General features: G+C 42.8%; 1 protein-coding gene across 4 annotated transcripts in view; it reads right to left on the bottom strand.

The window, feature by feature from the left end:
• The window catches only part of ampd2b (adenosine monophosphate deaminase 2b), a 30,416-nt gene extending 16,689 nt beyond the window's left edge, over positions 1-13,727 (bottom strand). Inside the window, exons 1-2 of one of the 4 annotated variants that reach the window (XM_079491694.1) lie at positions 13,575-13,727; positions 9,448-9,627 (exon numbers count right to left, since the gene is read on the bottom strand). In XM_079491694.1, the coding sequence (XP_079347820.1) occupies positions 9,448-9,627; positions 13,575-13,602 (208 nt within the window). In that variant the 5' untranslated portion in view covers positions 13,603-13,727. Of the gene's footprint in view, positions 1-2,098; positions 2,218-2,415; positions 2,512-9,447; positions 9,628-13,570 lie in introns of those variants that run through there. The other 3 variants (XM_079491695.1, XM_079491697.1, XM_079491696.1) reach the window with 3 other exon arrangements.
• Between the last annotated feature and the right edge of the window lie 843 nt (positions 13,728-14,570).

The raw sequence follows: 14,570 nt of genomic DNA, 5'->3' as shown, positions 1-14,570 counted from the left end.
ATCGGTGTACCGTACTGTTGTGACGAAAAGAGAGTTGAGCCAGAAGGCAAAGCTCTCTGTCTTCCGAGCAATCTTCCTACTCTCACCTATGGTCATGAAGTGTGGGTCATGACCGAAAGAATACGTTTGCGAATCCAAGCGGCCGAAATGAGTTTTCTTCGACGGGTGGCTGGCATCTCCCTTAGAGATAGGGTGAGACACATTAGGGAGACTCAGAGTCACTGCTTCTTCGCCTGGAAAGGAGCCAGCTTAGGTGGTTCGGGCATCTGGTTAGGATGCCTCTCGGGCGTCTCCCTAGGGAGGTCCTCGAGGCACGTCCCACTGGGAGGAGACCCCGGGGCAGACCAAGGCGCAGTTGGAGGAAATACATCGACTCACTGGCCTTGGAACGTCTCGGGATCCCCCAGGAGGAAGTCACTAATGTTGCTCTGGAGAGGGAAGTCTGTTGCCCCCACGACCCGACTACAGATAAGCGGTTGAAGATGCATGGATGGATGGATGGAATAAAAATCTACAAAGTAACTGGTAACTAATGTTTTCGAAAAATGTTACTGGAATAAAAGTACAATATTTGCCTTTTTAGTGGAGTAGAAGTAAAAGTACTGAAAATGGGAAATACTCCAGTAAATAAAAATACCTCAAAATGTTTACTGTAGCTTACAGTACAGTAAGCGTTAACATTAGTGTTAACGCTTCTAAGACTCTGTCTCACACTTGAACGCTAATTGCTACATCCATTTATAGGGGAGATTCATCCACATTACAGAGGGAGGACTGGGGAATGGAAAATAGGAACAATCACCACATACTCCACATACTTCTGAAATCCATTTCCATTTGGGTACATTGCCAGAGAAGCAAAGCTCGTTTGTCCTTGGACAGAACACCTGGACAGGCTCCCACAACAATGACCAGAATCAGAATATTGCCAGGGATGTTTGCACATACATGGAGGACATGGAAGCAACTGTAATACTGTATATACTGTTAAATATTACTCACAATATAAAGATAAACCAAAATTGATGCTAAGAACTATGTACAATGTGCAATATACAATGTACACAATAGACTGTAGCAGCTGGTATAACAGCGCAGGTAGGTAAATAAATACATATTAATTATTGCATGTTGAAAGTGTACACAGACAGGAATAGCATACTGCCCTTTAGCACCAAACAAAGAGATCGACTACTGACACTGATCTAATTGTCTGGATGTTTATATTCCATGTTTCATGAGACAGGGTTCATGTTCATACAGTACAGTACAGTAGAGTAGAGGAGTTAGTACACCACAGTACAATCTCAGTTCCATGTTGCCATAGTGGCTGCTGACTATGATGTCAGAAGACAAACGCATGTGGGACTGTTGGGAGAAAATATACACAGCATTCGGAACGCAGCCTCAATTCAACCCAATTCAATTTCTCTTCGCAGATGAGTAAGCCTTGGACCGAGGCTAAATTCAACCTCACTGCCACTCCAATAGATGCTTACACCTCTGGCATCCTCCCACATGGGCTCTGTCTGCATCAAACAGCTGACGTCACATCACAGAAGACATAGCAAAACACCACAGTGCTTTCTAAGCACTCTTGCGTAGTCACCAGACTAGGGTGCTACATGCACATCTTCTTTACAACTGAAAAAACATCCTTCCTGTCACTGTGTTCCCTTTATTCCTTCCTTGTGTTCTTATGTCATCCGTGAAGAATAAGAAACAATCAGCAATCATTAAAATAATGTCCTGCCGGGATATTACTCCCTCTCAGATTCCACAAATACTGATGTTGCACATCAGGCCATGATTCATCCATTTGCACTCCAACTCTGTGCACACAGTTGCACCTTTATCACCCATCCCAGACTGAGGAGAGAGCTAGTTTCTTGTCACTCATTTCTTGTCACCACAACAAACACAGCATTTCCCCTTGGACAGTCATCAGCACAAAGCAGTGGAAGCCCAGGGACAAAGAGGGACAGGGAGAGAGAGATAGAGGGGGGGTGGGCTGTTAAAGGGAAGGCGACATGGGGGGAGGTGAAGTATTATTTTAGTTTTTTCTCCCAATGGGATGTAGGTAGTGGAGCATGCATACCTCTCTCCTCAAAGCCTGCCTTTCCCTGAAGCTAGAGGGGCTGGAAGAGAGAGCCTGACATGTCCAGAGGGATGGATAACGTGGTGGCAGAACAGAAACACTGCACAGGATGGCGTCTGCTGTCCTTTCCAGATGGGATGATGGTGGGAGGGAGGTAAGGATGGGGAAGAGTGGAGAGCAAGGAAAACAAGGGAAGGACAGAAACCACATAACAACAACACTCGAGTCAAATGACAGCACAGACAAAGCAGCTTAATGCACACATGCACGCACTCTGTATGTCCACTGTGCCCTTAAGCTGTTTCTGTTATACATACACAGTGATGGTCCAGTAGATCCATGCATTCAACCTCACATCTCAGTGAATGACAATCCCTCCCACCCCCACCAAACTCTGTGTGACTGCCTCCTGGTTCAGGCCAGCTGTCTCGCTGCTCTGGCTGGGCTGCACACTGCAGCTGATCCTCCTCATTTAAATGCCTCTGACATCTATCTGGAATGTACCACAAGGGGCAGAGGGGTGGGGGTGGGGGCCATGTCACTTGCAGTGGTGGATCTTCCGCAAGCCTACTTAAAACTTTGTCAAACGACGGTGGTGCATGCCACAAAGGAATGATTTCCAAGTGATGAAAGCTATTTTTCGAGCAATATCTTCACACAATAAATTAGCATATATATTAGTGTCAGTTTTTTCTTTTTTTTCATAAATCCCCTCGCCTCTGTTTCTCATACTCCTTCCCATGTTTTGCTAAAGGGAGCATGTGTATGGGTGGTTTGTTCATCTCTGTGTGTGCCTGTGCATGTCCTCTCCTGCTGGGAGGTCTGAGGGAGAGGATTGTCCGCTAAATGAGACCTCCCCTGCCATCACCTCTCCCATGAATTAAATTAAATGGTTAGCATGTTGTCCCCGTTATTGGTGCAACGATCTCAGCTGGAACATGCTTTCCCATGCTGTGAAGACACTAGTCTTTGTGTGTACGCATAATGAAAAATTCACACCCGTGTGAAGTGAGTGGTGCAAGGTCTTATATAGCCTGATCAGCTGTGGTCTGACGTAATGTCAGTGACCATAGTAACCATGCTCATTTATTTGGGTCCCACGTACAGGTACACACACGTACAGGTACACACATACATAGACACAAACAGACAAAGCTGGTTGTTGGAGTGGTTTGCACCACTCAAAAACTAAGTGAACAATGGTTATTTTGGCCTCAACATTGTTTTTGATGCAGTGCATCCTCATCAATGCCATCACATGCACTTGTATGTATTCGAGAAATTGTAGATTCTATTTGCTGCGCAATTGTCAACGTTCCCTGGTTGAATGTCTACTCAACTGTACGTAATGTAATAATTCATTTGTTGGTGTCCAACACATTTTCCTCATGATCACATGTTCAGATGACTGCTGCCAGAGAGCTTGTACAGGACATTGCTTGTGATTTGGCTCAGAATGCTCTCTGGTGATTCAATTGAGACCCAGAGAGAATCTCCAACACGTGCCTGGTCAAGAGGATGACAGGGGACTAAATAAGACTTGTCTCCCTAGATTCTTGTCATTACATAATCATGTTGAATAAGCTGATGCCTGAATTTCCATGATTGTTTCCATAATGATTATCTCATAACATGTTTTAAAGCCTTGTCATACAATGTTATTTCCCTTGATATCTACAAACATGTATGTATACCGGTATTACATATGTATTAAACAAATTAAGTCAGATTTCTTCTGTGGAACTGCATGGAACGTACAGTCCCGTTTCAACAGCACTCAAGAAAACCCTGGAGCACTAGAGGTAAACAAGCAACCCGATTCAAAAGCAAATGAACTCATATGACATACAGTAGACACAAAACCCATTGGGACCGGCAATCACATTGTTATGATCCGGAAAACAGTAGACCAAAGTCACCAAACAATGTTTCTGTATTTGTCAGTCCAATCTACCATGACCATGTACTTATAAGAGGCTCCCTCTCATGGTCAAAAGACTGTATCACATACAGACTCTCAAATCAACCAAACTACAGTATGGTACTGATAAGTAATAACAAACTCATTTCATGCCATAACCAAAGGCCCAATAGCAGTAATTAAAAAGGACATGGACAATTAAAAAAGAACAAAGCAATGCTGTCTCCCTAGCACGACAAAATGCAACAACACTTCAACCACAAGTCACGTGATTGAATTTATGGACAGGCATAAAAGCCTTTAAAACAATGTGTATCGTTACCTCTGTGCCTTTTCTTTGTGTGGGACAAGCCTTCGTCTGTCCTCTGGTAGCTGTGCTGTGATTTGAATGACTGTGTGGGCAGTAGGCTACACGTACAGCAGCGTGGGAGATGCAATAGTGTACTAAAGACACAGGGTGGGTCTCTATGTACTGTGTATCTCCCACCTCACCTCTTCATTAAACTATGAGTAACAGACTTCTATCCCCACCCATGGGGGTAGAAGTCCACAGTACATTACATTTATACTAAGTATAGCCTTTAGCCCCACATGAGTAATGGGAGGGTGACTGCGAAAGAGATAGATACAGGTCACAGGTGGGAGTATAATGACTAGGGGTTATCAGCAATTTAGACAGGCATGTCTGTTTGCAAATAGCTTGGTGGGAATCCTAACGCTCTGTCAATCATTCATTACAAATGAATGATCGACAAAATAAAAGGGGCATGTACTGTACAACCACCTACTGTCACAAAACGATTCCATGATAAGATAACATGATTCATTCATAGCACTTTGGAAAGTATAGTAGGATAGTAGCAGGTTAAGGTTTATAGACTGGATCCTTTTAAATGGGAAACTTTGAGCAGTGATTTGATACCTGTATCTTTTTAGAATACACCTCAAGTAGAAATTACACTGCTACAGTACTTTTTATTCTTATTGGATGAATTCCACTGGACAGAAAGGTCTCAAAAGATAATCATTTGGAAAGATGTTACATCATTACAATGTGGTCATGTCAAACATGCCGACATGTGTATGCATGTCATGATGATAAGAAAGATAATAGGATTATGACCAAACAAGGTGTGAACCCTATATGGCCAAAGTACAAAGGGTCTTTTGAAACAGCCATTGATAGCCCTTGTTCATATCACCTTACTGGTGATGGGATCACACACACTTTACAACGCCCATATTTTATTTTAAAAAAGCCCTGAGGATCTACAGAACAGGATTTCCAAAGAGTCAAATTTGGCACCATTACAATGCATTATAAATGAGCAGTTGAGACGAATAACAGTCTAAGTCAACACTAATTATCAATAATGTATAAATTATGGCTAAGGGGTCAGGACAGCTAGGCCTTTTCGGGTAGGGGTCAGAATAGATTATGGACTTAGACTGTTATTCGTCATTGATTCGTTATTGATTTGGTGTCACCTACAAAATTGTACTAGCATCTTTATGCATAGACAGCCATCATAAACATAGAGAGACAGAGCTTGGCATTTATTGTGGTTCTACGGGGGTTCAAACACGTGAAAAGAAAAGAGCCACACTCTCGGCCAAGTGGTGAGTGGGTGTTAATGTGTTAATGGCAGAACTGCAATTTACACAGCAAGAAGCAGTGATTCACCCTTAAAACCAATCCCACCTGTCTAGTTCAATCTATGCACCCTGCAGTGACTGTGTGCGTGAATGTAATGTAATGTAATGTAATGTAATGTAAGGTGCCTTGGATAAAGGCAACCTGATGTCAAGAAAAAGGTTGTGAAGGAAGGAGTCAAGCCACTTCAGTTCTGATGAGGCAATGTTGAAAGCTACAGTACTGATATACTGTAACAGCTACAGTAAAGCTACAGTACTGATATACTGTAACAGCTACAGTACTGACATACTGTAACAGCTACAGTAAAGCTACAGTACTGATATACTGTAACAGCTACAGTAAAGCTACAGTACTGATATACTGTAACAGCTACAGTAAAGCTACAGTACTGATATACTGTAACAGCTACAGTAAAGCTACAGTACTGATATACTGTAACAGCTACAGTAAAGCTACAGTACTGATATACTGTAACAGCTACAGTAAAGCTACAGTACTGATATACTGTAACAGCTACAGTAAAGCTACAGTACTGATATACTGTAACAGCTACAGTACTGATATACTGTAACAGCTACAGTACTGATATACTGTAACAGCTACAGTACTGATATACTGTAACAGCTACAGTACTGATATACTGTAACAGCTACAGTACTGATATACTGTAACAGCTACAGTACTGATATACTGTAACAGCTACAGTAAAGCTACAGTACTGATATACTGTAACAGCGCAGCCTTGAGTAAGATATTTGTTTTTATTTATTAATATAGACTGCCAGAAAGGTTGAAAAAGAATGGGGAGGGCTCATCTTTGTCGCTGCATTGATGATCCCCACAAGCGGTCAGGGCGCCTGTTCAGGGGAGGGAGGAGGTGGGGGGGATAGCGTGTACCTCCACATGCGTTACGCCCCCCTAGTGAGACCTTTCACTGTCGGGTGTAAAGAAGATGTTGGCTTGATGGCCCGGGTATCGGAGGAGACCCGAGGCTTTCTTCACCCTCCCAATGACTGATTGTGGGGGTTAGCAGAGATGGAGTACTTGTAGAGAGGCTGGGGAATTGGGAATTGGCTATACTAAATTGGGACTTGAAGGGGAGAAAATGTTTTTCTTTTGTCTTGAAGGGGCATGTTTTGCACAATAACAGTCTTTTCATTATGTCTGCCCACGATCTCTGATTCATACAGTAGGCTACGTTTGTTTACCTCAGTCACTGATACTAAAATCTGATATTTTATTTTAATTTTTTCTATGAACCTGTGACTTGACACCCATACTGTTATAAAACGGAAATAAAAAGATTTTGAAAAGAAAGAAAGGTTGAAAAGAACAGAGCATGCGAGGCACGGCGGCAAGCGTCAGGTCATACAACAGGCTTTCGTCGCATGCACACGGCGCTCTAATCAACTGAAAGAGTGCAGACAGATCATTACAGTGTGAAATGGAGTAATAGAGGCATCAGGCTCTTATTTAAAACTGTCTAATGGACCCTAGCAGTTCCAAGCTACTAACCAATTTGGACATTACTTAAACGGGCTAATGAAATGGAAGTGAGTCAGTAATTCATAAGCATATAATGAATGTCTCCAACAGTAACAAGGACAGTGTTCAAAGTTTCGTGGAGGGTTTCAAGCCATGCCACTGGTAATTACACTAATTGTCCATCTACCACAATACATTTAGACTATATTTAGTTTGCTAGAAAGTAATGAGTTTATTGTACAGTACACTATGTACATCTTAGTTCTTTAGTGACCTTGTGAAAAAACAAAAACAAATGAGTCTGGGGGGGGGGGGGGGGGGGGGGTGGGACAAATCTGTCAAAGATGATAGCTAAGATTAGCTGGAACCATGCCACTCAGCCACCCTTCAAATCTGTCTCTGTGGAGCATCCCTTTGAATCACTGTAATAGTTACTGTCAGCTGTGAGCAGTGACAGCAGTGTAATCACAGAAAGGCAGAACATGGGACGCCTGATGTAGGGAGAAGGAACTGGTTGGAATAACGTGTTCCTTCCACGCGCTACATGGGAAACTCCCCCTGTCAGGTGAAAAGAAGCAGCTTGGACTCCTCATGCATAGAAGGAAGCGTGAGGTCAGTCCGCTGCCCCCCAAGGTTGGCAGAGGAAGTGTAGCACCAAGGATTACATTAGATTATTGACACTGGGTGAAAAAAAAGGGTTGCAAAATCGTGGGATAAAAATTTAGAAAAAAAGAAAGGAATTTTGCATCATTCCAAGCCACCCAGGGTCTCTCTCTTTTGGCAGTAGCCTACTATACTCTCATAATGTATAGTATCATGTCATAGCACCGTAGATAAATATGTATGACCTGCTAGTTTGAGTGATTGATAATGATAACTTTATTTATTTATTGTAAGTTTGTATAAGGTTTACAATACATCATTCTAATATGACAAGCATAGTTTAAAGATATGAAACATTTGTCAGCCTACGACTGTACAGTACTGTGAACTATTCCTCATTTACACATTGAGGATTGATTGGGCAGGACAGGACTGCAGCCTCAGCAACTTCCCTCGTTTCATAATCATAAGACAAAAACCATTCTGCTCTGCCACGAACATGACTAGAATAGAAGACTGGCAGAAATAGACTTGCTTGCTGCATATGGAAGACTCCAGACAGAGACTATATGAAATAGTTTTAATTTCATTTTAAAATGCTCAATAAAGTACTCTGTGTCACATAGTGACCAGAATATGAATAGCATCAACATTCAACATGCTACAGGCCTCTTTTTCTCTGAGCAATGCATGTGTTACGAATGAGATGAGAGAGAAACGCCTCATGAATTGTAGCAGAGAGCGGCGTTTGATTGTGTTTCACCATAGTGACAGTCTACCTTCAAAAGGACCCTGCTCTTTGTAGTAGTGATAAAAGGGCATTCGGTGTGCATGCTGTCATCATCAGGGTCTGCACACTGAGGCTAATCCTCTCATTCAGGAAGGAAAGAAAGGCTCGGTCAATCACTCACGTAGTCATAAGGTACTGACATATTTCTCTCTGGAGTGGAGACGGATCAACATGTTTGGTCTCAGCAAAATAAAGTCTTTGTACATTTTCCACAATAAATTAATTTGAACCACTAACACTGAGGTCCACATTTTGGGCATGCGATTAAAAAAATAAATGCCATTTTCTTAAATAACAGATCTACAAGCTTGTGATGCGACGCATTGTGAGCTTGTAGCTATTTTTGCTATATATTTTTAAATGTTTGGAAAATAGTGGTAAAGCACCAAAATGATAACATGTAATTTTATGCATAAATGGTGATGATGGATGAAGTCAGTGGAATATCAAATAAAGACAAGTGTATTGACAAGCTGCAGGGTAGCCTACACAAGGTACCGTGCAAGTGCTGCAATGCTATTGCAGAGCATGCCACACCTCCTCAAAATCAACAGGTTAGGATTTCCCCGAAACTATTCAGAGGCAAAAGTACATTCACACTTGGGTCCATGATTCTTTTCCAACTGTTTGTATCACATTTCTTATAGAAATGTCTGAATATGCATGAATAACACAATATAATTAGGCTACAGTACAATAATTTAGTGATGCGCATATGGCACAGTACAGTAGTCATCATTTTGTATTATTCACGTCCTCATGCAGCACCATATGAGTGATACACATTATTGCATTAACCGCTTATTAAGCGCTAAAAAAACAGCTTGTAGATCTGCTATTTTAGAACAAAAAATGTGACACACCATTCTCAATCTCCAGCCCCACGCACTTACCTGGACTGGCCGTGTACTGCAGGCTGCCCCTCTTCCTAAAGGGTGACTGGACCTTTGGTTTGGCCCCAGCTGCCATACCCGGCGTCCCGGGGGTCAGGTTGGACGACATGATCCCAGTCTGTGGTTCAGCGGGGCACGAACAGGAACGGAGAGGAAAGCTATGATGTGAGTGAGTGAGAGCTGCAGCAGGAGACAGGAGTCGGATAGAGTGTTAGGGAGAGGAGGGGGAGAGGACAGAGGAGGGGGAGTTGGAGAAAAGGACAGAGTGAAATAAGGAGTGAGAGAATGCTGAGAAGATGGAGAGGACAGGGAGACAGAGGGAGGAGGGCAGGAGGAGAGCGAGGAATAGAAGAGGCAGGAGGAGAGATGCACAGATGCTGGCTGGCTAGCTAGAGGGGCTTTAACTGCAGTGAGGGGTGCATAATATGTGTTTGTATGCATGCGTGTGTGTGTGTGTGTGTGTGTGTGTGTGTGTGTGTGTGTGTGTGTGTGTGTGTGTGTGTGTGTGTGTGTGTGATTTCCAACGCGGTAATTGGTCCAGCGTGGGTCTAACCCGCAGAGCATCGCTGTGCTTTCACGGCACGCTGCAGTGTTAGGAGGCTCCGCCCCCTAAATAGGCTTCCAATTCCATGTTTGAGCTGCTGCAGTGCTGACAGAGACCTGGAGGGGTCCCCCACGGTCCCACCCCTACCATGCACGCAGCACGCTTGGTACTTACTGTAGTGTACACTGTACAGTCTATGGTAGAGACACTCAGACTCATGCACGCACACATTCAACCAAGCACATCATAGCATCATCACCAATCTGGGAACCCATCGGTAAAAAAGGAAAAACAGCGCCCTCTTTTTCGCCTGGTAAATGGAAAAATGGTAAATGGTGCATTTATATTAACCTGACTCCGCCAGATGGGGCAGCAGAGAAGCTGCGGAGTCAGGTTACATTACATAGTCTGGCGGAGTCAGGTTACATTTATATAGCGCCTTTATCCAAGGCGCTTATTATAATATTATTATAATAATAATATAATAATATAATAATATAATAATAATAATATAATAATTATAATATTATTTATTATAGATTGTGCATTACATTCACCCATTCACGCACACATTCATACACCGAGGACAGATGAAACCATGCAAGGCACCAACCTGCACATCAGGAGCAACTAGAAAAAGTGCCCTTCTGGGCACAGGTCTCCACCAGGAGGATAGGACTGTGTGAGATGTTTGGCAAAATGTTTAGTAGTAATATAAACATGTTTGCCTTGTATGGCAATTGGATGATTTGAGGCATTTTGTTCCAATCAACCTGTTTTGCAAAAATCAACCTGTTGGTGGCGCTATAACAGGCCAATGTGAAAAGGGTGGGATATATTCCTCAGCCTAGTAAGAAAATGTGTGAAAGATTTCACGTAAATTGCATGCTGTGTTCATGATTTGAGGCTTTTGTTCAAAACGGGGCAATCTTGCAAACTGTGAAAGGCAATTATAGCCAATTAGGGTGGAATATGAAATATGGGACAGATCCGACTTGAGCACATGACCATAGAGATACTGTGTAACGATTTGTGAGATTTTTGGACAGAATCTGGAGGAGTAATATCCAAAAATGTGTTTTACAAAAGTCGGCCTCCTGGTGGCGCTATAAAAGGCAGATGCGGAAAATGCAGGTCAAAGGTTTGTCCTTGGCCTCTAGGGAGTGTGCATGCAACGTTTCACGCAGATCGGTGCAGTTTTAGGTAACAAATGTGAAAAGCTGCCTCATGGTGGCGCTATAACAGGCCGTTCTGGAAAATGCGGGGCAGAGGTTCATCGTTGGCATCTAGGGAGTGTGTGTGCAAAGTTTGGCATCGACCGGGTTAACGGTGCCGGAGATTAGCTGGTAACGGACGGACGGAAGGACACACGGACGGACACACACACACACACACGGACGGACACACACACGGACGGAGTGCAAAACATACTCTCTCACCATGCCTTCGGCCTGGTGGAGACAAAAACATACTCTCTCACCATGCCTTCGGCCTGGTGGAGACAATTAGGGGTTCAGTGTCTTGCTCAAGGACACTTCGACCCTAACTCTGGGGGAGCTCGGGTTCGAACCACCGCCACCCGCTTGAATCTGTTTTTGAGAGATTACAGCATCTCTAGCCCACTGTTCCCCAAACTGGGCATTTGTGGGTCATGGATACATTTGTATGGGTCTGTTTAATTTTTGTTTCCTACATTTTGTTTTTAATTTTTATTATTATTATTATTTCAAAACATTTTCAAAAAAGCATTAACCCAAAAAGCAAACATTTTCATGAATTAAAAAACAAAATTCAATATTTTTTCAGCCTAATTTTCATGAAGAAATCAAAGAAAGATCAAAGAAATTCCATAAATTAGAAAACAATTGTTTAAGAAATAGTGAAAATAGCGTCTGACATCTAATTTGTCTTTTGAGTCTTTATAGCCGGGGAGCCACAGGCCCAAAAGCTCAACGGTCAAGGATTAACCTGTGATGTCATCTAACTAATACTAATCTAATATACAGCAACCTTCCCCGTGTTTCTTCACTGGTCCGATCCAGAAGAGCACAGTTTGCCGGCCACTGCTACAGAGCTGACAATGAGGTTATATCTTCCCTAATTCTCTGGAGTCCTGCCTCAGGGCGGACCAGAGGTAGAAAGCTGTCGTTCCCTGATGTCATCGCTAGGGACACATGCTTCAGTAGGCAGGAACTGGGGGTGGCAATGAAGGACCGGGAAGTCTGGCGTAGCATTGTGGAATCCATGATCTCGACCGCGGTCGAAAAATGATGATGATGATGTCATGTCATGCCATACTTTTTATTTGTGTTTTCTCTATTTACTTGGTCATTAAGGTCCACAGAATGAGAGGCCTGCTCTGCCAAAAACGTCACGCACATTTACCGGTAGAAACTAGTTCTGGTCTGCTACTAGAAATTAGTACACAATTATCTCTGAAATCATGTGATGAACAAACATGTATCATTCATATTCCATTCTGGTTGGTTATGATTGCCTGCCGGGCCAGTACAGAAAAGAAGACAATAGTCATGACTCATGATGAACAATAGACACACTTGAAATAACACCATGAGGGGCCTCACAGGCTCTCACAGAGCCAACAACGAGTTCACGTAAACCCATAGAGAGCACCACAAATGCTAATAAATGTCATGTTTGTTGCAGAGGACAATTGATGCTCCCCAAATACGTTTAGTGGTACTGTAACGTTTTGAGTCGACCAGGCTCTTTCTCTGAATATTTGTTGCAGAACCGTGATTCCTTTTTCACCAAATTAGCAATACATAATTTCCACATAAAAGTCAATGAGCGTCAAACATTTCCATGGTTTTGACATTCCATACTGTTGGCCTGTAATTGCCTTAAAAATATAGACCTACAGCATATCATGAACGATGATCCAATAAAACCCAAATTAGAATCATATGTTGAGTGTTGAGGGCCTCTATATAGTGCATCTCCAAAAGCACTTTCATTTATTTGCCCACAAATGCAAAACGTTGAACTGTAGCCTACGTACATCACAGAATGGCTATATGTCCTGCTGGCTGCTAACCCTGCACAGTCCTGGTCTGACACAGTCATGTCCTGCTGGCTGCTAACCCTGCACAGTCCTGGTCTGACACTGACCTGACCTGCTGGCTGCTAACCCTGCACAGTCCTGGTCTGACACTGACCTGACCTGCTGGCTGCTAACCCTGCACAGACCTGGTCTGACACAGTCATGTCCTGCTGGCTGCTAACCCTGCACAGACCTGGTCTGACACTGACCTGGTAGGCAGCCATTTTCTAGTCTGCTATGTTGACAGGTTAACTAAACCTCTGTTTTCAATATCTACTAGTAGGCCTAGTAGGAATAAGTCTGTTTTGCAAAATGGCGAAAAATCTAGTTAGGCGGAAATGGGCATGGTCTGCGTCATATGACGCAAGTAATTCATATTAGATTCACTTAAATGCAAAGTGGCCTGGTAATGTCAAGGCAGAAATCTGTAGTGGATGCTCAGAAACAATGAGGTAAGACAAGAAGAATTCAAACTTCAAAGTATGAGAGAATTTACTTGAGTAAAAAGTCAAAACTTACTATGGTTTCCATTGCATTGACAGGTCATGTAGGTTTTGCTCAAAGAACAACAGAGATTCACGGTTTATACCCCTGCCAACAGTTACAGCTCTGGCCAATAGGAAACAGACTTGTTTGCATGTTGTGACATGAAAGTCACGTGATTGTGAATCGATTAGGTCAGGTAAAGAGCTGAAGAAACAGTCGGCACATGATGCTCAAAGAGAAAGAGGAAGTAGTAATAATCTGGCAAGCATCCTGTGATTTCTTACTAAGGACTACTGAAGCTGTTCCAGAGGTTAGTTGTTTAAAGAAAAGTTTGGAAGCACTCGTTTTCAGTAAAGCAACGTCCTGCTGCCTCCTGCATTATGTGCAAATTCAAAACAGGTGCTACGCAGGGCTGTCGACAGTGTCACCTGCAAGGACAGAAAGTAACTCATAAGATGTCTACAATGGATTTATGAAACAAACACTTTGAGGATAGAAAGAGAATAAGTCAAGCTTTTCGCACAGTTGCAATGTATCTATTTCATAGATACTTTTCAAGTTCATACTGTATAGATTTCAAAGTGAAGTTTGCGTTTTCTCTGCCGTTTTTGATCTGCTTTTCAGCACTCTCTTTTCAGCCTCTCCATGGTGCCCTTTGCTATCATTTACAGTGTGATGTGTTTTGTTTGCTGGTACAGAGAGTAACAGGAAGGAGAAAATTATTTGACAGAAAATGAAATGGTCTATGAGTAATGATTTGGTAGTGAGCTATCATTCCAGACGTCCAGTCCATAAATGTGGATGACAGCACATTATGCAGTCACTCCAAAAGCTTCCTCTTGCCTGGGTTTTACATAACAATGGTCTTCTGAATACAGCCTGGCATCCAGCCAGCTGAATAACAACAGTCTGATGGAACTGCACCTGCAGTGCTGCAAAGAGGTCAGCCAACCTCATTTCTATCTCAACCTGAGATCTATATGCAATGCTCCAGCTTGTGGAGGATAGATGACGAATTAGAAGGAACAA

This window comes from Electrona antarctica (assembly GCF_951216825.1).
Source record: "Electrona antarctica genome assembly, chromosome: 2".
Taxonomy (NCBI): domain Eukaryota; kingdom Metazoa; phylum Chordata; class Actinopteri; order Myctophiformes; family Myctophidae; genus Electrona; species Electrona antarctica.
This window is presented reverse-complemented; position numbering and strand designations above follow the sequence as displayed.